The sequence below is a fragment of the Myxocyprinus asiaticus genome, chromosome 4, assembly GCF_019703515.2.
Source record: "Myxocyprinus asiaticus isolate MX2 ecotype Aquarium Trade chromosome 4, UBuf_Myxa_2, whole genome shotgun sequence".
Classification (NCBI taxonomy): domain Eukaryota; kingdom Metazoa; phylum Chordata; class Actinopteri; order Cypriniformes; family Catostomidae; genus Myxocyprinus; species Myxocyprinus asiaticus.
In genome coordinates this window covers 17,213,924-17,236,163 of record NC_059347.1, presented here as the reverse complement: position 1 = coordinate 17,236,163, position 22,240 = coordinate 17,213,924, and the positions used below count along the sequence as shown (strand labels likewise).

General features: G+C 37.2%; 1 protein-coding gene across 1 annotated transcript in view; it reads right to left on the bottom strand.

The window, feature by feature from the left end:
* Positions 1-1,733: 1,733 nt before the first annotated feature.
* LOC127439893 (cytosolic arginine sensor for mTORC1 subunit 2-like) overlaps positions 1,734-22,240 on the bottom strand; it is a 33,221-nt gene continuing 12,714 nt past the window's right edge. Inside the window, exons 2-9 of the mRNA XM_051696183.1 lie at positions 20,969-21,039; positions 19,630-19,823; positions 12,550-12,682; positions 12,215-12,338; positions 10,460-10,570; positions 8,642-8,724; positions 4,849-4,943; positions 1,734-4,739 (exon numbers count right to left, since the gene is read on the bottom strand). Of these exons, the coding sequence (XP_051552143.1) occupies positions 4,674-4,739; positions 4,849-4,943; positions 8,642-8,724; positions 10,460-10,570; positions 12,215-12,338; positions 12,550-12,682; positions 19,630-19,823; positions 20,969-21,039 (877 nt within the window). The 3' untranslated portion in view covers positions 1,734-4,673. The remainder of the gene's footprint in view (positions 4,740-4,848; positions 4,944-8,641; positions 8,725-10,459; positions 10,571-12,214; positions 12,339-12,549; positions 12,683-19,629; positions 19,824-20,968; positions 21,040-22,240) is intronic.

The window sequence follows — 22,240 nt, the reverse complement described above, 5'->3', positions numbered from 1 at the left end:
CTGTTTACAGTATGGACCTCAAAAATAGACTTGAGAGTGAAAACTCTCACCTTGTGACTCCTAAATTACACAGACTGTCTTTACGAGTACGACGTTATGTCGGACATTTAATCTCCACACTGTACATTCAAAGCCACGTTATCAGTACTGATTCTACATCTGCTTTCATGGTTAAACATAATTATTTGTAGAATGAAATTTTGTTGCTACCGATTATCTTACCAATGGCGTTTTGTACAGTTATGGTTTTGTTGGATTCTTAAATAGAATAGTTCAGCCAACAATAAACATTCAGTCATTTACTCACCTTCATGTTGCTCCAAAACCATAGAACTTATTTATTTGGAACACAAACGATGATTCCCATAATCGGCACTATAGCTTTATGTGAGGTGCAGACCAAAATGTAAGACATGAAATCTTCAGTATTTTCAAATTTAGTGTGTCGAGATCTGTTTTGAGCAGTGTTTGGTAACTTATTAAAAAAAACGAATTTGATACAAATGACTAATTACTTCTCAAGTGAATCAGATTACTGACATTTCAAATTATGTCATGGAAAAAGTATTCACATTACTAATTACTTTTAGAAAATAACTTAAAACACTTTTTACATAAGTTTAACACTTTATTTTAAGGATCAGAAATGAGACCGTAATGAATGACCAATAATTGCACTTGTACGTGAATAGTTATGGACTTGTTTGGCATTACAAGGCATTTAAGGGGCTTTTATTGGCTGAATTCTTATTCATGCCTTTAGTCCCTTTACAGTTTGTTTTTAGCTAATAAGTTAAATGTTAGGGGGAAAAAAAGATATTAATAGCTAGTATTTTCCCAATTACATCCTGTATAGGTTATCAGCACACTATAAAATAAATATAAAAGTGTGTGGATTTCAAATAACCATTTAACAAGCTGAAAAGCACAGTGCTGTTATACAAAAGTAGTTATTGTAGATGCTTAGTCTTTATTGATGGAGCAATTGGCAACAAATTATTCAAAATGCAACCTGTTAGAATGAATAATAAATGTTGGATTGACGAAGCCAACATACTGTTATTCGACAGACTTTTTTTTAAATCCCTAAACAAAGACCAACATTTCTGACTGTAACAGAGCTTTCATGCTACATCCATCAAAACTGGCACAGACCTGCAAGGCTGTTCTGACATGGGTTGCTATGTCTTTTTTAACTGATCAGAATTACGGTTTGTGCACAGTGGATGATCATCAATATAAATGTCTGTCTTTCTATCTATCAGACAAGGTTATGTCAAGCAAACATTAAAGTCCATCTTGACAAACATTACCCATCTTTTATTTTTATTACTGATCCATATATAAAGGCTACACATCTAGAATAACTATGTGTTGAAGGCAAGTTTGCGTTTCAGCCAGAGATTATTGTGCAGAGATGGGCCACTTCTATTAAAATGAATGGGAAAAGCTGTAGCGCCCAACCAAGAAGCTGTAGCACCCAACAGTCAACGGATGTAGAAAGGAAGTCCCACCTTACAGTTAAAAGAGCCAATCACCTTTTAGATACAGAAATTGCCTGTCAATCAACTAGCTGATATATATATTAGGAAAGGGGCTATAAGACAAGAATAAGGATTCAGCCAATAAAGACTTAATAAATGCCTTATAATGCCAAACAATCCCTAAGTCACATACAAGTGCGATTATTAGTCATTTATTACGGTCTCATTTCTGATCCCTAAAATAAAAATGTTACCTAATGGACATATTTCCATGCTTTATTATTGCATGCAAGTCACACACTCAGCACCACACATATCTACCTTACAGTTAGTCATTAGGGGTCACAAAAATGCAAACAGATGTACATATGAACATGTTTTCAATATTTAAGAAATGTGTAACCCAAGCAATGTACTTAAAAGTTAACTGAAACTCACCTGATTAGAAGAATTTAAAATGTAATGTTACATTACTAAAAAAGTAATGAGATTACAGTAATTACTTTATAATTAGATTACACCAAACACTGGTGTTGAGACATGTGAAAACCACAATCGTTTGGCATCATTGATGTCAAACGTGCTGTGATTATAGGTCGTGTCCGGTTTGAACATGTAGAAGCGTGAATTAGAGTCGAAAGCTTCAGCAGAGGGAAAGACTTTTGTGAACAGAAAAGACAAGTAATACAAACTATTTTAAATAATTACAGAATGTTCATTATTGGTGAACTATTCCATTGGCTGAACATTAATGTGCAATAAAACATAAGCACGATCTTAAAGGAATATTCCAGGTTCAATACACTTTTAGCTCAATCGACACAATTAGTGGCATAATATTAATTACCACAAAAATATAATTCATATCTTCCTTTCTTTAAATCACTTACTAACCTTTTCTGTGTAAATTATAGCCAATTTTACAACTTCATTGCTATGACAATGTAATGTCAACAAACCCTAAAACGGACGTAAAAACGACAATTTAAACAACTTTACAGCTCAAATAATACACAAGTTTTAACAGACAAACTACTGTAAGTGCTTTTATAAAATTATAACCTTCACATTTCTGCCTTTAAACCCTCCAAAAATTGTCCCTATTCACTTCCATTGTAAGTGCCTCACTGTAACTTTTTTAAAAGGGAGGGACGAGTTGAAATTTGTGTTAAATCAACATTATGCCACAATTGCTGTCGATTGAGCTCAACTTGCATTGAACCCAGAATTTAAAGTCAAAGTTATTGAAATTGCTGTATCCTTCAGAATCAAGTACATGCTTTATTTGTACCAAACTATATTTGTAGATCATATAAGATTATAGTACCATTTATAAAGCAATATACATTCTGAGGGAGAGGGAAAAGGAAATGGTTGAAAAATTGCCCTCTTTAATGTGCAAGTTTAAAGGGACATTGTTTCTGGCCAACACACTGCATCAAGTAAAGACAAAAGTCAACAAAATTCTGACCTTTTCTGTTGTCTGAACTGGTTTAATCAATGCAATTCTTCAAATGAAATCAATCATTTGTATGGGTAGTCAGAAGCAGCCTACGCAAAGATCATAGGATTCAGCTTATCTTTGTAAATCACAGATATGAGCAAATTAATATCATCATCATAAACTTAAGAAATCCGAAATTGGCACATGGTTTCACAATCGTATAGTGTAAACCCCTACTGTACTCTTAAGAAAACATGGTTCGAACAGTGGAAAAGAGAGTAACAAAAAATCAAATAAAAAAAAAACAAAACAAAGCTAAACAAACTAAGCTGAAAAACTACTGTTTTCACATCTTTAATTGTCAGAGAAGAAATGTCACCCTTTTTAACACTGATAAATACATGGTTTCTGCAGATGTTTGCTTCAGAGATGATAGAAGAAAAGCTTGCGGAAAAGAGACACCCAATCCATGTGTAAAAAGCAACAAGTGACACCTTCTACAAGAGACTCCTTCCAGGGGAAAATACTCATCCCCTCTATTTCACATCAGAATAGTAAGATCTTCAAGATAGACCTTTAATAAAGTGCAGACAAGGGGAGCTTGAAGGCCTAAACTAAGGACACTTGACCCTTACTGAGCATTCAAAAATACGACAGCATTCCCCACCAGCTTCCTCTACGAATGAAGAGACAGCTTTGCAAAATACTCAAAGGAGCAAGTATGGTTGCCATCTTTATGTCCACAATCACAAACATGTGATTACTCCACACATAAAACGGGAAGGTAATGGGGTAAATAAAAGCACGAAATGAGTGTTTAAAAACAGTATACAGTAAACTGCACAATTCGTTTTGTACTTCCGTTTATACAACCTGAACAAGTGCAAGTTTGACCTCACCTGAATCCACACGCTGGACAAAATCTCTATGCACATTCGCTGCCAACTCAGCCGGGCAAACAGAAAAATCATTGATTGTACTGTGAATGCAAAACAACAACTACTAATTCATTACCCAGCCGCTTGGGACTGAAATGCGACTTTAGGATTGAGGTGGGTGGAAACATACAAAACCTCTAAACAAAAACGAGAAACTTTCTGAACAGCCATGAAATGCTTCTTTCACAAAAATTAAATTTTTGACTTAACCATATTGCTGAACTGTAGTCTTTCACTAAAAACTTAACCTTCAAATTGCATCCAGAAAAATCATGTTTAGAAAAGGAGTCTGTTTAGGCCCTGTGTCTTGGCACTGCAAGGGAAAACAGGAAGGGGGAGCAAGATTGAAAAAAAAAATCAATCTTGATGAACATTTGAGTACATTCTGTGTCCTCCTGCCACTAATGCATGCTGGTTATAAGCAATGTCTGAAGAGTTGGTATTTTAAATCCAGGCCCAGGCTTAAGCAGGCCTTGTTGCCATGGTAAAATGGTGTGCGGAGGAGGGGTGGATAAGAGGAAGAGGGTTGGTGGGGAGGAAAAAAAGAGCGGAAAAGAAAAACACTGGATTCACACTATTGCATGGTCCCTGTTCATGATGATGGGAGTTTCGGGTTGGGCAAGGGCTTTTTTGCAGGTAGACAGGAAGTGATGGTGGCTAGTGACACAATGCTCAATACTGACTGCAAAACTAAATATCCCCCAGCGCCCCCCATAACCAGTCCTCGGGTAAGCTCTTGGCACTTTTAAGAGTTTGACATAAGAAATCAAAAATGTTTGCAGGACTCTTGTCCAGTCAGGATGAGTCTCACTGTCTTGTGCTCTCATTGGTCCTCAAGGCTCCAATCACGCTCTGGATATTCTCCTCAGGAACCTGGATGGAAACAAAATGACTGCCGTTAAATACTGATCTCTGCAGGTAAAGCGTTGGTGACAGAAAAGCAGTTACAAGTGATTGCTGACTTGCATCACAGGAAACTAACCAGAGCATGATCGAACTTGAAGGTACTGATATAATAGGCTGGAATGTCGGCGGTCGCCAGTGGTTCAGATATCTGAGCCACAATGCCACATTCATCTGATGGAAGACAAAAGGACATTAATGTGGGCAGGAAATATTTGTAGCCCGTATAAATTCGGTTGAATTGCACCCAAAAATCAGTCCCACCAGAATTTCGTGGCACTTTTTCCTGATTACTGTGGACCAAATGACTTGCTGCAGCTTTGCTAAAAAATTCTGATGCCATTTGCCGTGTTTTCTGTGTTATTTTGCAGTGAAAACTCAAATAATCATAGTATAGTTGTGTACTGTGTCAAAGATGGTCTAAGTGCAATTATCTGTAATTATTTAAGTGCATAACAACTGAATATGCAGCTAGAAAGCAAAAAAACTAAATAAATACACACAAAAATATATTTAAGAGGTGAAACCCGTGAATGTCTAATATGAGTACAATGGAAGACCCTTAATTGTTTTTATCTAAAATTTTTCTGCCTCAAACAATGCAAGTAAACTTAAGTATAAATTGTAGATCTACAATAAAACTAAACTAAATACAAATGAGGATTCAATATTGGGCCTGTCGTGATTATTACATCATTTAATCGTAATCATTTGAATATCCCGGATTCAAGTAAAGTTCAATCAACAGCATTTGCGGCAAATGTTGATTACCACAAAACATTATTTCCACTCGTCCCTCCTTTTCTTAAAAAAAAAAAAGAGGTTACAGTGAGGCACTTACAATGGAAGTGAATGTGGCACATTTTTGGAGGGTTTAAAAGGCAGAAACGCGAAGCTTATAATTTTATACATTTATTCTGTTAAAACATAAAACTCTATTATTTGAGCTGTAAAGTTGTTTAAATTGTGATTTTTAGTCATTTTAGGGTTTGTTGACATTACATTGTCATGGCAACGAAGTTGTAAAATTGGCATTAACTTTGTCTTGTGGCTAAACTGTTGAAAAAGTGAGTATTTTAATGTTCAAAAATGGGCCCCCGTTTAAAAGTTTAGACAAAGCTCAAACAAAATGTTCCAGTTTAAAAGTAATATTCGTGTAATGGCAAATGTTCTTGGTTGTTGTGGGTTCATACAGGCAGGGTAAAGGATGGATTAAGAACTGAGAAGCCCATGGGCCGGTACACCATGGAGGCCCTCCATGACGTGACTTCACATTTATGCGCTAGGACGTTTAGCAGATTTGGTTGGATTTTTCAAATTGACGGAAGAAATGTTTGTAGCAATGTCGGAAACGGCCGGTTCTATGTACATTTTAATTATGAACCGATCCAAAATCATGCATTATTAATAGGGATGTGCATGGCACCTGTATTCAAAATACCAAAAATCACTATTCGGTTATTCTGCACGTGTTGAGAAGTCTTCAACCCGATCTGAGTCCAACGGTACCTGACAAACCTACAGGTTTTGGGCCAGGTTCGGGTCAATTTTTCAAGTAGGCTATAGGGCGAGTTACAGGCTGTTCCCACCTGCGTCTGCGCTATTTTTCAATTGTTTTTCTATGTAAACATGCACTGGACAGACATCTTTGATCATTGCGCCACGCCATAACTCAGGACCGTCGCATTTTTTTAGACATTGGGTGCATTCCATTCAGAAGTGATAATCCCTATCCCCTCCAAAGACTTCACCATCCACTGAGAGCTTTGGAGGGTTAAAAGTTGTGAGACACGGGTCATTCGTAACTCACTTTAAGTCATTTTTATTGGAAATTATTGGAATATATATATATATATTTACACACACACACACACACACACACACTACTGTAGGGTATGGGAATATAATAATAATAAAAACAACAGTAGTTAATAATAATTTAAAGAATGGATCTTAGAGGATGCAAGTGTACACACCCTACAGAGCAACTGTTTCTATAAGCAGTAAAGAATAAGCAAAACAGAACTTAATTTTGATCAAAAGGAATCATTTACTAGTTTGTAGTTAACTTGTTCAACATAAGAGCTACTGTTTATGTTTTAGAATAGATATCTAAGCAGTGGCAACAGTAATTTTTTTTTTTTTTTTTTTTTTTTCTAATTGTGCAGCCATGTAATATTTTTTTTTTAAATGAAAGAATAATTATGATCAATAATTGTGATTAAAATTGAGCAAAATAATCATTTCATGATTATTTTCACCATTACCATACAGCCCTACTTGCAAAGCAGCAAAAGAATAATGTTTTGTGTAAGTTTAGGTTTTAGGCTTTTAAATGAAATGCTGCATCAGAGCTGCTTTGCTGTTGACATTGCCATCATGACCCTCAACTATAAATGTTTAAATATTTGCAAGGAAGACAAGACCAGTCATAATTCAGCATGCTAATATATGTAAGAAAGAAGACCAATTGACCCTTCTCGAAGCCCTGCCCTAAAAACTTTTCTGACCAATCCTATCTTAGCAACTGTTGTCGTGTCATTTCTCTTACAAGTGCTTGTTGTTTTTCCATCAAGAGTCTACAGGAATAATGTGTGTTTGAGCAGTTAAGTGGAATTTTATGTAAAAAAACCCCCAAAAAAACACTTGTTGCTGGGCCATCATTTCCGATTATTAGAGTATTCCTATGGAAAGTTCTGCAAAGCTCGTCAGAGCCAGCAACGGTAACCAAGGGGGGTGGGGCTTAGCGAAGGGTCAATTGTAATTCAGTATGCAAATATGATGTCGATGTTACTGCTGTCTGCAGTAATTTGAACTGTAGCTTCCCAAGCTACAAGCTAATCGTAAAGTAGCTCAACTAGAGTCAAGTTACACTTTTAAAAAAGTATTTATATACTATTTAGTATAAGTTACTCACAAAAAGTAGCTACCTACATTAAAGCTATTTAAGGAAGAAAATCTTTCTCATCTAAAAAAAAATATCATCAGATGATATGATTGAATTCTGCAATCAGATCATTATGTACGTAAATGGCACAAAAACAATGTAAATATGAATTATGGTCACTAAACAATTAGCTTGACAACATTAAATACATTTATACTAAATAGATTTAATAAAGCTTGACGACACTTTTTTTTTATACAACAACAATGATAACAGTGATAAACAGCTGCTATTAACTAAATATTTTAAAACAGAACACAGTGACTTTGCAGGGGCTCAAGAATTATTATTAGTAAATCCTTTATTTAATTGCTTCATTTACAAGACCTGTTCAAACTAACTGAATCACTTAAATGTTTTGGACTTCCCAGAAGAGAGAGAGCCATTTATAGACTGCCACAAGATGGAAAAAGTAGCTTGTTACTGGAAAGCTACACTATTGTGAAAACACTATTGCTATTGTCACGCTACTGAAAAATGTAGTTAAATTGGTAGTGTCCCTACTTTTAGATAGTTACTCCACAACATTGGCTGTTGGTTATACATTTTGGATGAACATGTTACCAGCATACGTCAATGGGTGATTTTAAAACTGTAATCTTAAATTTCCTAATAAGTATCTGTAATCAAAAGCTTTAAAAAAAATAAACAAACAAATAGATAGCACACCTATGACTGAAATTATCTACAAAACAATGTTTGAATCAAGTCTATACGTTAAGTGGTTTAGGCTAATTTAATGACAGAATTCAATACCCCTAACAAGAATGTTTGTGAAATGTCAATACAGTACTGCCTTGTAACCACTGTAATGAAACTGCTTACGCAAGAGGGTCTACTAATAAGTATTATCAATACTTCAATAAAACCTGCCCATATTTATTAAATAATCAGGCCTTTGACCCCCGTTTTAGCCTGTACTCACCAAACCCTAAAGGCTGTCCTCCAATGCGAACCATCTTCCAAAGCTCTCCTGAAGCGCTGGTGAAGAGGACATTGTTTGGAAACCTGACAAAAACGGAACAGCTTTTAATTCACATTGAAACATACAAAACAAATGTTTAATCAGAAATATAATTATAAGAGTAGTTGTGTTTTAACCGCATTCACAATTACTAGATAATTTAACACATTTAAGATGACAACATTTTATATATTTGCATAATTTATCAAATTCTGATGATACCATTGCAGATAAAGTTTAAGCATCAGTGTTTAGAGAGTAAGTCCAGTTTACAATACATGCAGGTGCAATGTTACTGTTGAAAATGGAACAATGAGGGGCCTGGGTAGCTCAGTGGTAAAATACGCTGGCTACCACCCCTGGAGTTCGCTAGTTTGAATCCCAGGGCGTGCTGAGTGACTCCAGCCATGTCTCCTAAGCAACCAAATTGGCCCGGTTGCTAGGGAGGGTAGAGTCACATGGGGTAACCTCCTCGTGGTCTCTATAATGTGGTTCGTTCTCGGTGGGGTGTGTGGCGAGTTGAGCGTGGATGCCACGGTGGATGGCGTGAAGCCTCCACACGCGCTATGTCTCTGTGGCAACGCTCTCAATAAGCCACGTGATAAGATGTGAGGATTGACGGTCTCAGATGCAGAGGCAACTGAGATTCATCCTCTGCCACCTGGATTGAGGCGAGTCACTACGCCACCACGAGGACTTAAAGCGCACTGGGAACTGGGCATTCCAAATTGGGTGAAAAAGGGGAAAAATCCCAAAGAAAAAAAAAAGAAAATGGAACAATGAGTATTTTAGTTCATTAAAGTCAACATGAAATGCCGTTTGCAACCCAATTTACTTCCATAATGAGTTTCGTTTCTGAGTGAAGCAGGACTTTTAACGAGAAAATAAATGTAGGACTTGATTTTATCAATCGGAATTGACTGGATTGTGAAAAGTCGGCTTTCCAAACCAGAATGGATTAACGCGTCAAGCTAGGAATAGTCTTTATATCATAGGAGGTTGAAGGGGAGGGGTTAACAAATAAAAACGGATAGGCGATGTCAGACAAAACGGAAAGATGCTTTAGAGGCGCAGCAAGCTATTACAATTTGATGAAATATTATGAAGACAAACATGTTTCTCTTTGAAATAATTACTGTTGGGGAGTAGTTAACTAAAAGTAGCGATGCTACTACCTTAACTAAATTTTTCAGTATTTTCACAAAAGTGTAGCTTTACGAGTAACGAGCTAAATGGTCTGACGAGAAGTGCCGTGGCATCACAAAATGCTACATTTCTCACATTGTTTTGTTCAAGAGAGATTAATGCAATTAATCACATTAATACAGCCGAGGGAGCTAGGGAAAATATTCAGTTAGTTGCAGCGGTTTACAACTATATTTCAATTCAGTTAAATAAAACATGGTGTTTTCCAGTTTTATTTGTTTATATTAAGTATAAATTTATATTTAATGTCATCCTATTTGTCTACCCCTTACGAAAGTAAACCATGGTTTTACTACAGTAATATTTTAGTAACCATGATTTTTGGCGGAAACCATGATTTCTCTACATTAATACTGTAGTATCCATATAGTAACCATGGTTTTACAACATGTATAGTAGTTTTGTAGTAACCATTGCTAGTAATCATGGTTAATTTTGTAGTTACACATGTGAACACTGTGAATAATAAACATACTGTATGATCAGTAACATGTATTAAGAAAACAAATAGAGTCAATGTTAATTTCATGTTGACTTTAATAGTGTGTTAGAATCAGGGCAGTGCGAACTAACCTCCGTGTTGTCTGCTCATCCATGACCAGAGATATGTAGCCTTCGATCAGCGAGAACGAGAAAAAGCAGATGTGTCCAGAATCCTCGTTCTGCCCCCCCATCTCTTTTGCTCTGTAATGAAGCAGAGCAGGGATTCTTGTTATTAAACAACCCTCATTAAAGCCAAACTGACGATTTTGCAAAAGAACCGTACAGCAACTAAAACAGGAGGAGAATAATAAGTATTTGTCCCCTGATATTGAATTTCAGGCATCCTTTAAATGTGCATATGATTTGTCTAATATTAAAACAGTGTGTCATCCATGTCAAATAAATGTTTTCTAAACAGGCAGTCAGTCTGTGCGTTGCCTGGCAACACAATAGTTCATCCTGCTTTGGCAATGTTTGGAACTATCTGAGATAGTAAATATAACTGGCCACATACTGTGTCTGAAATATAAGCTATATTGGCTATACCATGCTGACTCATGTTATTTCGCTTCAATCAGGGTTTTTTAAACTGGCATCATAGAGACAAGGTTTTTTAAACATTTCAAATGTATGCTAGAGGGTCTGCTGAAAATTTCAAGTTGGATATATCTGCAGGCAGAGCTCCAAAAAGGGACCCAAGCTCCAAACCGCCAGCAAAAATATAGAGAGCCCCTCACCTAACCCTTTCCCCAACCATGTGTGGAACTGATGCCCCCTTTTGGAGTTGGCGCATCCCACTTTTGGAGTAACCCTGCCCCCTTCTGGAGTAACTCCACCCTCTTTTGGAGACCACGCCCCCATTTAGAGATCTCCAGCCTGCAGCTACACCTACTTAAAATTCCAGAAAAAGAGTGAAAACGTAGTTTTAAAAAAAAATCTTTAAAGTTAACATTTTTCAAATTTGACATCTGTACAGTTTCGAACTCCTTTCATAAAACTGTTCGGAAATGTTGTTAATTATGATTATTTAATTCTATTGACAGCCATCATTTCCCACACCACTGTCACCTTAAGCTTGGTAACATTCTTTGTAAATTTGCTCTAAATAATATTTATTGTGACAAGTGCTATACAAATAAATTTGAATAAATTTGATTTTAAAGTGTTTCTCTTCAGGTTTATACATCTAACATTAGTCTAATAGTAGGTAGAAAAAAGATACACAATCAACTAAGTAAACAGTTTCCAAATACCGGTAATATTTTACACATTATTCATTACTTTTTGCTTTAATACAATTACAATTAATATACAGTATATATCTTTATATCACACATAAATTAAATGTGTTTTTTTTTATATATATTTTATGAAGGGCATCCCTCACAAGGGGATCATCATATCTGGGGGTTCTTGGCATCAACAAGTTTGAAAACCCCTGCCTCAAATATATTATGTGTTATATACGTGATAAATTAGCCAAAGCAATGCACTAATGGGAACTTTTTTGCCCTTACATTTTACATATCTGGAGCATTTTTGCCCCAAGCCGTGGTTCATTTCTGACTCTGTCTGAAATGCGTCTTTCCTTTGAATTGTTGGCCTGATGCCACAATCTGAAAAGCAAACAAGCTTAGTGACCACAAGAAAAAGCAAAATGAAAAGAATGGCAGTACAAATACACGTTGCTCCCCTTGTTGCTTGTCTTTTTCCCCCTGCTGTCACACTAATGCACTCCCTACAGCGCCCTGTGTGTATTACCATCATTCTCTAATAGATCTGGCAGATGGCTCTCAGTTTCGGCATATGTGAGGCAGGAGAAGAGGCCCTGCGCGTTGCTCTTACCCGCCCGAGTAGAACATGACGTCCATGAGCAGCGTGGCCACCGAGGGTAGCGTGTCGGGGTCCAGGCTGGTAACGCAGAACATGTTACTGGGGCTGGACAGAGGGTGAATGATCGGCCGAGGGACTGGGTAAAGGAAAAAGGCAGTCATTAATTTTTTGATAATGTACTTTTGATTTTAGGCATTAACACTGCAAACTCACAGCTGGTGTGTCAGTCAAGACATTTCATTTATAAATGATAAAAAAAATCTATATGCCTGACACCCTTCAGTACAATAAATTCATTTTATAAGATGCCCTATGTTGACATCCTCAGACTAATGACAGATGTTTACCTATTTTAGGCTTGACAAAACCATTGTTGACCCCGATACTGTTGGCAGCGACTGTTTCTCCGTTGACAACCCTCAGGAGAGTGAACTCTGATGATAGCGTGTGCATGACCATGGGCAGGTCCCTCTCTCGAACCTACGTTTAGAACCACACACTAGCAGTTAGTTTTCGGTTTATTTAGCGAAAACACTATAAACAAGGCACCAACCAGACAGGTTTAGTGAGCTCGGGTCTTTAAAAAGGAAATATATAAATGTAAAGCATTTAAATTGTTTGCTGACTGTGCTTAACCCTGCAGATAATTTATGTTCATAATGTACTGTGGTACCTGAAGTAGAGGTGACAAATACCCAGCACCAACCCTGCAAGTTTGGATAACTTACTGTCATTTATCTCTTTACATGAGGGAGTCGAACAGACTATTTTTTCAAAGAGCACATATCTAAATCTAAAAAAAAAAAAATGTACCCCTGAGTGGTTAATAACAAGATTAAGGTTTGTAGAGAGTGCAAAAAGATACTCAGTCAATTCACTGCAGTCGAATTTGAAGTTTTATTTTATTATACTGTAGTTGTTTTTAGTTAGTGCGATTTTGTACTTCTAGTTTTACAATATACTCAATTTTGTAGTTTTACAATCATCCAGGCGATTATCTAATCAGCCAATCGTGTGGCAGCAGTGCAGTGCATAAAATCATGCAGATACGGGCCAGGAGCTTCAGGTAATGTTCACATCAACCATCAGAATGGGGAAAAATGTGATCTCAGTGATTTGGACTGTGGCATGATTGTTGGTGCCAGAGGGGCTGGTTTGAGTATTTCTGTAACTGCTGATCTCCTGGGATTTTCACACACAACAGTCTCTAGAATTTATATCCAGTGAGTGGCAGTTCTGCAGATGGAAACACCTTGTTGATGAGAGAGGTCAACAGAGAATGGCCAGACTGGTTCCAACTGACAGCGTCTACAAAAACTCAAATAACCGCTCTGTACAACTGCAGTGAAAAGAATATCATCTCTGAATGCTATTCTGAGATGTGGGTTGGAGCTGTTTTGGTGGCATGAGGGGGACCTTCACAATATTAGGCAGGTGGTTTTAATGTTGTGGCTGATCGGTGTACAAGGGACAAAAAAAAAAAGACTGCATTAATACCAGATAAAAAATAAAAATAAAAGAAAATAGGGGCCTGGGTAGCTCAGTGGTAAAAGACGCTGGCTACCACCCCTGGAGTTCGCTAGTTCGAATTCCAGGGCGTGCTGAGTGACTCCAGCCAGGTCTCCTAAGCAACCAAATTGGCCCGGTTGCTAGGGAGGGTAGAGTCACATGGGGTAACCTCCTAGTGGTCGCTATAATGTGGTTCGTTCTCGGTGGGGCATGTGGTGAGTTGAGCGTGGATGCCGCGGTGGATGGCGTGAAGCCTCCACATGCGCTATGCCTCCGTGGCAACGCTCTCAACAAGCCACGTGATAAGATGCGCGGGTTGACGGTCTCAGACGCGGAGGCAGCTGGGATTCGTCCTCCGACACCCGGATTGAGGCGAATCACTATGCAACCATGAGGACTTAAAAGCACATTGAGAATTGGGCATTCCAAATTGGGGGAAAAAAAATAAATAATAATAATAAATAAAATAAAAATTTTGAAGATATTTTAAGGTACAGTATGCAGAAAACAGTCTACATTATTTTCAATGACTACTTGCGCTTTTGCAAAATATTAAATTCTTGGGTAGGTCTTAAAATATAATGTACTTTGTAAAGATGAGGGCAACACCATTCTTTCTGCCCCATCTTCTGCATTTCTGGTAGAGACTTTCAGAAGTTTCAACATATGAAAACAGCATTCAGCTGTTCAATAAAACCCAGTTACAGAAACACAAACAAGTAGAAACCCTGAAGTTAGGCTCCAGTTCTACTATTTCCTTATGTAACCAAAACCAGCTGATTCAAACACATCACAAATGAAGATACATTTGCATTTCAAACAGCACTACCAAATTCAGAATATATTACAGTGAAAACGATACATTTCTTAAGTAACCAATTAAGCCAAATTCAGAGTGCCTCATTGAGGCCCGGCTGGAATAATGCAACATTTCGAGGGTAACTATCCATGGATACATGGATACAGTTCCTGTGGTCTATTGTACGAGCTTATAAAAGCTCCAAAGAATTTCAGCATCCTCAATGATAAGGATCAAAGTATGAGCCTAACTCAAGACAAAACTAAATATAGTTAAAGGTTTTTAATAAACTTTCTCCTATACCAGTTTAATTTGCAGAGACAACTAGAAGACATTCGTTGGTGATTCTCCCGAAAAGTTTAAACACTGCGGCTCCATGGTGCTATCAAAATATTGCTCTGACTAATTTAACATCCCAACCAGCATGACACAGCAATACTGTCAGAAATTATGGTGTATGTTTGGGGCGGGGCTACCTGTTTGCGCAACCAAAAGGCAGACAGAGTGTTTGGGAATCATTTTTGCAATTCTATGCTAGTCGAACAGAAAAACTTTCAAACTCTGAAATGTAATTCAAAGCCCATTAAGCACAGAAATAACACAAATGTGAGTCCTTCCAAGGGCCTGACATCTTAAATCCATCAACATCATCACCAGAAGACAATATTCTCTTTCTTTTTTTCCTCATCCAAATGGAGGAGTCATCCGTCTTCTCTAGGCCTGATTGGGCCAATACAGAGGAACATTTTAGAGGTGCTGTTAAAAGTTGAGAAACCAGGCCAGAAAGATGAGAAGGAAATCTTTCCCATGGCCCAGCACAGGAGTCAAGTCATCTCCTCTCTTTCTTTAAAGCTCCTGTGATTATTCCTCTGGCTGGGAGCAGCTGGTGTGGAACGTGAACTTTCTGGTAAATTCCAGCAAGTGGCTGCTGATTCAAGACTTTATCCTCTTTACATAACAACCCCCAGATTAACATCGCTCCAACATTTCTTATTTTTTATAAACAGGATCTGTTCACACACACACAGAGGTGGACAAAGTACACAACTCCATTACTTGAGTGAAAGTACAGATACTACTGGTCAAATATTACTCCATTACAAGTGAAAGTTGTAAAGACAGATTTTTACTTAAGTACAGAAGTACTTGGTTTTAAAAGTACTTAAGTATCAAAAGTAAATTTCCTTTGTCAACGCAGTGTTTTATTATTGTTGCATTGTTGTATGTAATACAATACCTTATGCCTCTGAAGCAACCTACTGAATACACTGACTAGCTTGTAGTATCTGTGGAATAAAGAGCTTTTAGAATGTTACAAAACCTACAGAAATGAAACATCTGAACTGACAAAACAGACAGCCATAATCATCTTAATTTTTTTTATTTAACACTCCTAATCACCCCCACAAAAGCAGCATGGTAGTGTTCTCACACAGCTCTGGCAGAACATGATAACTGCTCTCTCTGGCTCAGCGGCAGCACCAACGCAGATTTGAATGTTCCGATATGATTTTTGTCAAAGGTTTAATAGACAGGCGAATCGTTATCATTTTGGAAGGAGATTGTGTGGGTGTTTGAATTGAGATCGCAATTTGTTTTTGGGGGGATTTTTCCCCTTTTTCTCCCAATTTGGAATGCCCAATTCCCAGTGCGCTTTTAAGTCCTTGTGGTCGTGTAGTGATTCGCCTCAGTCCGGGTGGTGGAGGACGAATCCCAGTTGCCTCTGAGACCGTCAACCTGCGCATCTTATCACGTGGCTTGTTGAGTGTGTTGCCACGGAGACATAGCGCATGCGGAGGCTTCATGCCATCCACGCTCATCTCACCACGCGCCCCACCGAGAACAAACCACATTATAGCGACCACGAGGAGTTTACCCCATGTGACTCTACCCTCCCTAGCAACCTGGCCAATTTGGTTGCTTAGAAGACCTGTCTGGAGTCACTCAGCACGCCCTGGGATTCGAACTAGCGAGCTAGCAAACTCCGTGGTGGTAGCCAGCGTATTTTACCACTGAGCTACCCAGTGGTAGCTTTTTTATATATATATATATATATATATATATATATATATATATATATATATATATATATATATATATATATATATATATATATATATATAAAAAAAAATTATATATATATATATATAAAATAAATAAATAAAAGTTACAAGATTTGAACTTATTTAACTCTTAAGCTCATTTACATTTGAATTCACGCTTTTGCACGCTAACTAACGTATTGTCGAACCTTACCTATGCGTTAGCGGTGTATTCACAAGACTATAGCAACTTGGCGGGCAAATCCATAAAAAAAAAAATCATTTGACCGATCATACTTCATACTGAAACTTTAGCTATAAAGCACAGATAATTTCAAGCTTTCACAAGAAATTAAAAGTTTACATACCTCAATATGTTTCCGCAGGTTGGACGACGAGTTTTTGAAGGCTGTGATATGGTTCGTTTTAGGCAAACAAAGCAAACATTTAAAACGAAACGAATCTTTAACATTTTCAGAAAACTGGAACATATTTTCTAAGTATGGTCATGGGTGCGCGCACTGCACCGAGGAACCGCCGTCTTCCATTTTGCCAACTGATCAGTGTTCAAAAAATGCTGGGAAATCATTGAACTTCACGACACGTGACCCTACAAGAGTGATTATTGATAGGCTGTCTGTCACCTGCAAAAAACCAATCACGTTTTAGAGAAGAAAAAACTGATTTCCCACTGATTTTCAAAGCTGGTACATAGTAACGACTTACTACTCGAGGACCTTGATAGAAATGTAGTGGAGTGAAAAGTACGATATTTGTCTTTCAAATGTAGTGAAGTTAAAGTCACAAGTTCCCAGAAAAAATAATACTCAAGTAAAGTACAGATACTCAAAAAGTGTACTTAAGTACAGTACTCAAGTAAATGTATTTCGTTACTGTCGCATGCACAATGTGCTGAGATGACAGCCACTGGCAGTGGTCATGGTGGATCGGTTGGTTTAGAAAAGGAGAAGTGATGATTTGCTGTATGCAAGTTTAATCATGTAACAGCAATAACCCAAATTCCATGTCCTGTATGATCCTACATTTATTACAAGCATTTGTTTCAGCTTATGTAATGAAATGTGGGCTAGAGAAAACACAAGCTGTGTTTTTTTTTTAAGCCATAGATAAGATATTCAGACTAAAATTCCCATGCCTTGTGTTAATCTGCAATGTATCTACAATAAAATGGTGGATGGATGTCTTCTTGTCTTAATGTTCAAGGTATGGGGAGTCTTGAATTGACTATGAAATGTGGGGCTGTGCTGACAGAGTCATACATATCTTTTTCTAGATACTTATGTCAATGGTTCTTGTTTATTTGTATGTGCATTCATATCATTACCTACAATTCAACAAATTAAGCAGGTCATTTAAACAACCTCAAACTTTAAAACTGTCACGTATCAGAGGGGTCCGAGCATCTGAGGCGCCATACTGAACAAAGTGAACAGCGCAAGAGAGATTGAAACCAATACTGCGGAATTATGATATCCAGTTGCTTATCAATGCGTTGCATCATTAGGTAATAATAAACTAAATAAATAGTCTGAATGTGCTCTGCTGTGCTTGCTTAATTACATGTAATCGGGGTCAGGGTATCACACGTGTTTTCAGAGCGGTTCTGTGCTCGACACACACAAATTCAATCTCTCTGGTGCCCTGAGTGACAGATGTGCTCAGAGTTTGGTTCGCTTTAAATTATATATATTAGATATTAACATTAGATTTAAAGCACTCCAGATTCACTTTAATTGAACATCTGCATTATTTCACAAGTTTGGCCACTACAATTTACTATACAAATCCAAAATAAAGAACTCCATGACACAGGGTTTTTGTGGACAGAAAGGGAGATGAGAGCATTTTATTACATTAAAAGGCTGTTGTCAACTCAGCAACAAACAACAGAAACGTCCATTTCTTCTTTTTCATCCTTCGACAAAAAAGCTTGAGGATTTAACCGGACTGCATAGTAATGCCATGAGCAAGTTAAAACATTTGTAAAGAAATAAATTACTACTGAATAATAATAATAATAATAATACAATAATATATTTCTATAATAATTTCTTAACATTTTTATTATTATTATTATTATTTTACAATAATATAATATTCATGTTGACTGGGTTTCAAAAAAATAATGATGAAAAGTGCAATTTGCTTGTGATTTCTTTGTCCTCTGTGTTTCACCGTTTTATTTATTTAGTTAGTTTTGGTTCTTTTTGAGAGCACTCAAGTGTGAATACCCTTTCTAGAACAGTACTTCTGATCGGCAGTAGAGCATGGGCAAAGCATGGTTTAATTTTGGTTAAAAGGAATCACCTTTACGTGCATTCAAATGATTTTTTTAATCATATATATTGCAGTTCAAATTGCAATATTTTTCAAAATAATTGCAATTAGATTTTCTGTCCAAATCATTCAGCCCTACTGTATGTATTACGATGTGTATCGTATTGTGACGTTGTTGGTGATATATACTGGTATAATTGTATAATAGTTCAATAATATCATCTGCTAAGCTGTGCATTAATACATTTTTTATTTGTGCTCCCACCACATTACAGCTCGAAATCTCTATTGCAGATCTGCTACAACGATGAGCTTACTTTACAGTACATTTGGGTGTCTTTTTCTGACTGTTTATCAAGTCGCAATGTGTACTGTGTGAAAACACTTGCAAAAGGATAAAACACCAGTCAAAGCTCAACCCTACTGGACCGACAATGTTTGTCTTTTAACACTTTTATACAACACACTGGAGAGGAACTAGGTACTGAAAACAGCCCCTAGGGCTTAAACACAAAAACAAACATGAAAACAATACTGATGACAATTACAACCCAATTTTCATTAGGCCATTACAACTAATAATTATATAATTTTGCTAACATTTAGCAAGAAAAATCATCAACATCTTTCTATAGAATTGTGATGGAAATGCAAACAGGACATAATTTAAGTGGAATATGTGGATAGTAGTAATAAGAAAAACTGGTAGATGTAGACGTGTGCAAACTTTCGACTGGTAGTGTAAATGTCTTCTGCTCTACAGTATCTGTGACACTCACCAGTATAAAATCAGTCTGGTAAGTGGACAGCATGAAAACAGAGATGTTGTGATCAGCAAGCGGGGCGATGACAGACTTTGCTATTTTTGTTACACCTATTGGCTGAGAACTGGTGGAGCTCCCGCCCCCTGACACCACATTGAGAGCTAACCACGTCGCATCTGCCACACTGAGATATTCTGACTCTGGCAGCTCTGAAACAGAAAAACAAGAGAGAAGAGTGTCAAATGTGAGCAGCACAGGAGAGATGAATGTGGCACTCTTACCCTTCAGGAACAATGAAGCCATTTAGCAGGCTGCATGTTCACCAATGGCCTTTAGATTCCTGATGAGGGTCCGATATGTTGAATGAATATGGCATCCTGAGCATGCTGTCACTTATCTTTCAACCGGTCTAAATTTCTGACCTTGCACCGGTACTGTATGGGGGAAACGGCTTTAAAACTGCACGTGAAATAGAAAATGTCATGTGAAAGTGTGTTGGCGAGTAACTAACTAAAAGTAGTGACACTACTAATTTAACTACATGTATCTAGTAGTCTGACAGCAGCACAGTTGTTTTCAAAAAAGTTCAATAGCAGTATAGTGTGAAAAAACACTGCATTGCTATTTCTGTAACATTCAAGTAAACAAAGGCAATAATGAAATGTACTCAAAATAAGTCCCTACGCAGACGCCTGCATGACATTTTACTTCTTCGTACTGCTCTGCAAAATACGGTAGCACTTTACTATAACAAGGTTCTTTTTGCTTAATTTTTAATGCATTAGGCATCATGAACTATCAATTATTATCATTTAACAGGATTTAGTAATCTTGGTTAATGTTCATTCATAAGAACACAATTGTTCAGTGTTTATTCATGTTAGTTCATAATGCATTAATGTTAGCATAAGCAAAACAAGACTGAAAAACATTTATGAGAGAGGGGAAAAAACCTATGTGCATCATTTCTGTGTCAGATTTACCATTCACCAGATGAAACCTGCCAACAAATGCTGAAACTTTCAGCAAATTTTAAAATACCTGTACCTGTTTCGCAACATAAGAGCTTCTGGTGTCCATGTTTACAAACGGGGTTCACCATGGAAACCAGTGTGTAATGACATGGATTCACTCAATCAACCACAAAACCAAACCTACTGACAGCTTAGCCTCTAGTAACCCATAATGGAAATGTGTGTGTGTGTGTGGGGTGGGGGCAATATGTGGTCAAACATTGGCAAGGTGTCAAGCTACAATGAATTATAGGGAATCGTTGATACTTTACATGACTTAATCTTGCCTCGCTGCACTAAACCCAGTGCACTCTTAGTAAAAGAGTAACCACAACACCTACCTTTAAAGCCATCTTCATCCACAATGATGGTATAATCCTCTGGCGTTTCGGTTAAACTAAAGAACTTACATCTGGAGAAAATGAAAAGAGAGAAAGACAGTTGAAAATTACAAGCCAATGAGGAGCAGAGTAATTAATATACAGTATCAAAGTGAGGATTTCTTAAAAAAATAATGACAAATAGTTTTCATTAATCAATTAATGTCATCCAAAGTCCAGTAAACAGAAAAAAAGCTAAATCAATATTTGGTGTGACCACATCTGCCTTTAAAACACCAATTCTCCTAGGTACACCTGGACACAGTTTTTCTTGGTTGTTGGCAGATAGGATGTTTCAAGCTTGTTGGAGAATTCGCCACAGTTCTTTTATTTATTTAGGCTGTCTCAATTGCTTCTGTCTCTTCATGTAATCCCAGACTGACTCTATGTTCAGTGGGGGCCTTTGTGGGGGCCATGATATCTGTTGCAGGGCTCCCTGTTCTTCTATTCTATTTGCAAAAGGAATGTTTGGGAGTCTAACATTTATATTTCCTATTGACACACTAAAGTAGCAGATATAAATAATCATCTAAAGACAAATGTTTGTGAAACATCTTATGTTTTGCACAGTACTGTACATTATAAACTATAACATATACCCATACCACAGAGATCACAGAACATTAACAGTCCACAAAATTACTGAAATTCACTTGGTGCTGGGGGTCTGAACAAGCTCCTAAGTTTGTGCTAAGGATATTAATGATACCTCAAACCATGAAGCTTGTTGTGGAGAGGTGTGACTAACGACTTACGCCTGGCAGATGATAAAAACAAAAGAAATATCCCATATCTAGGAACCAGACTATCATAGAGAAATAGGTAGGCACATTTGACTAAAGTTAGCAACCGACCAGAACATTCAAACAACATTCCAGAAACCACTTAGCAACTGCCTAGCAATGCCTTGGCAACCACTCATCACAACACCTTAACATTCAGGCGGTGAGTTTGACACCTGGCATCCACCATTCCCATTTTCTTCAAAAGAAAATAAAAATCTAGTTTTTATGACTGATATTTCATTAAAGGGATAGTTCACCCAAAAAATGAAAATTCTCTCATCATTTACTCACCCTCATGCCATCCCAGATGTGTATGACATTCTTTCATCAGCAGAACACAAACAGTTTTAGAAGAATATTTCAGCTCTGTACATCCATACTATGCAAGTGAATGGTGATCAGACCTTTGCAGCTCCAAAAATCACATAAAGGAAACAAAGTAGTAATC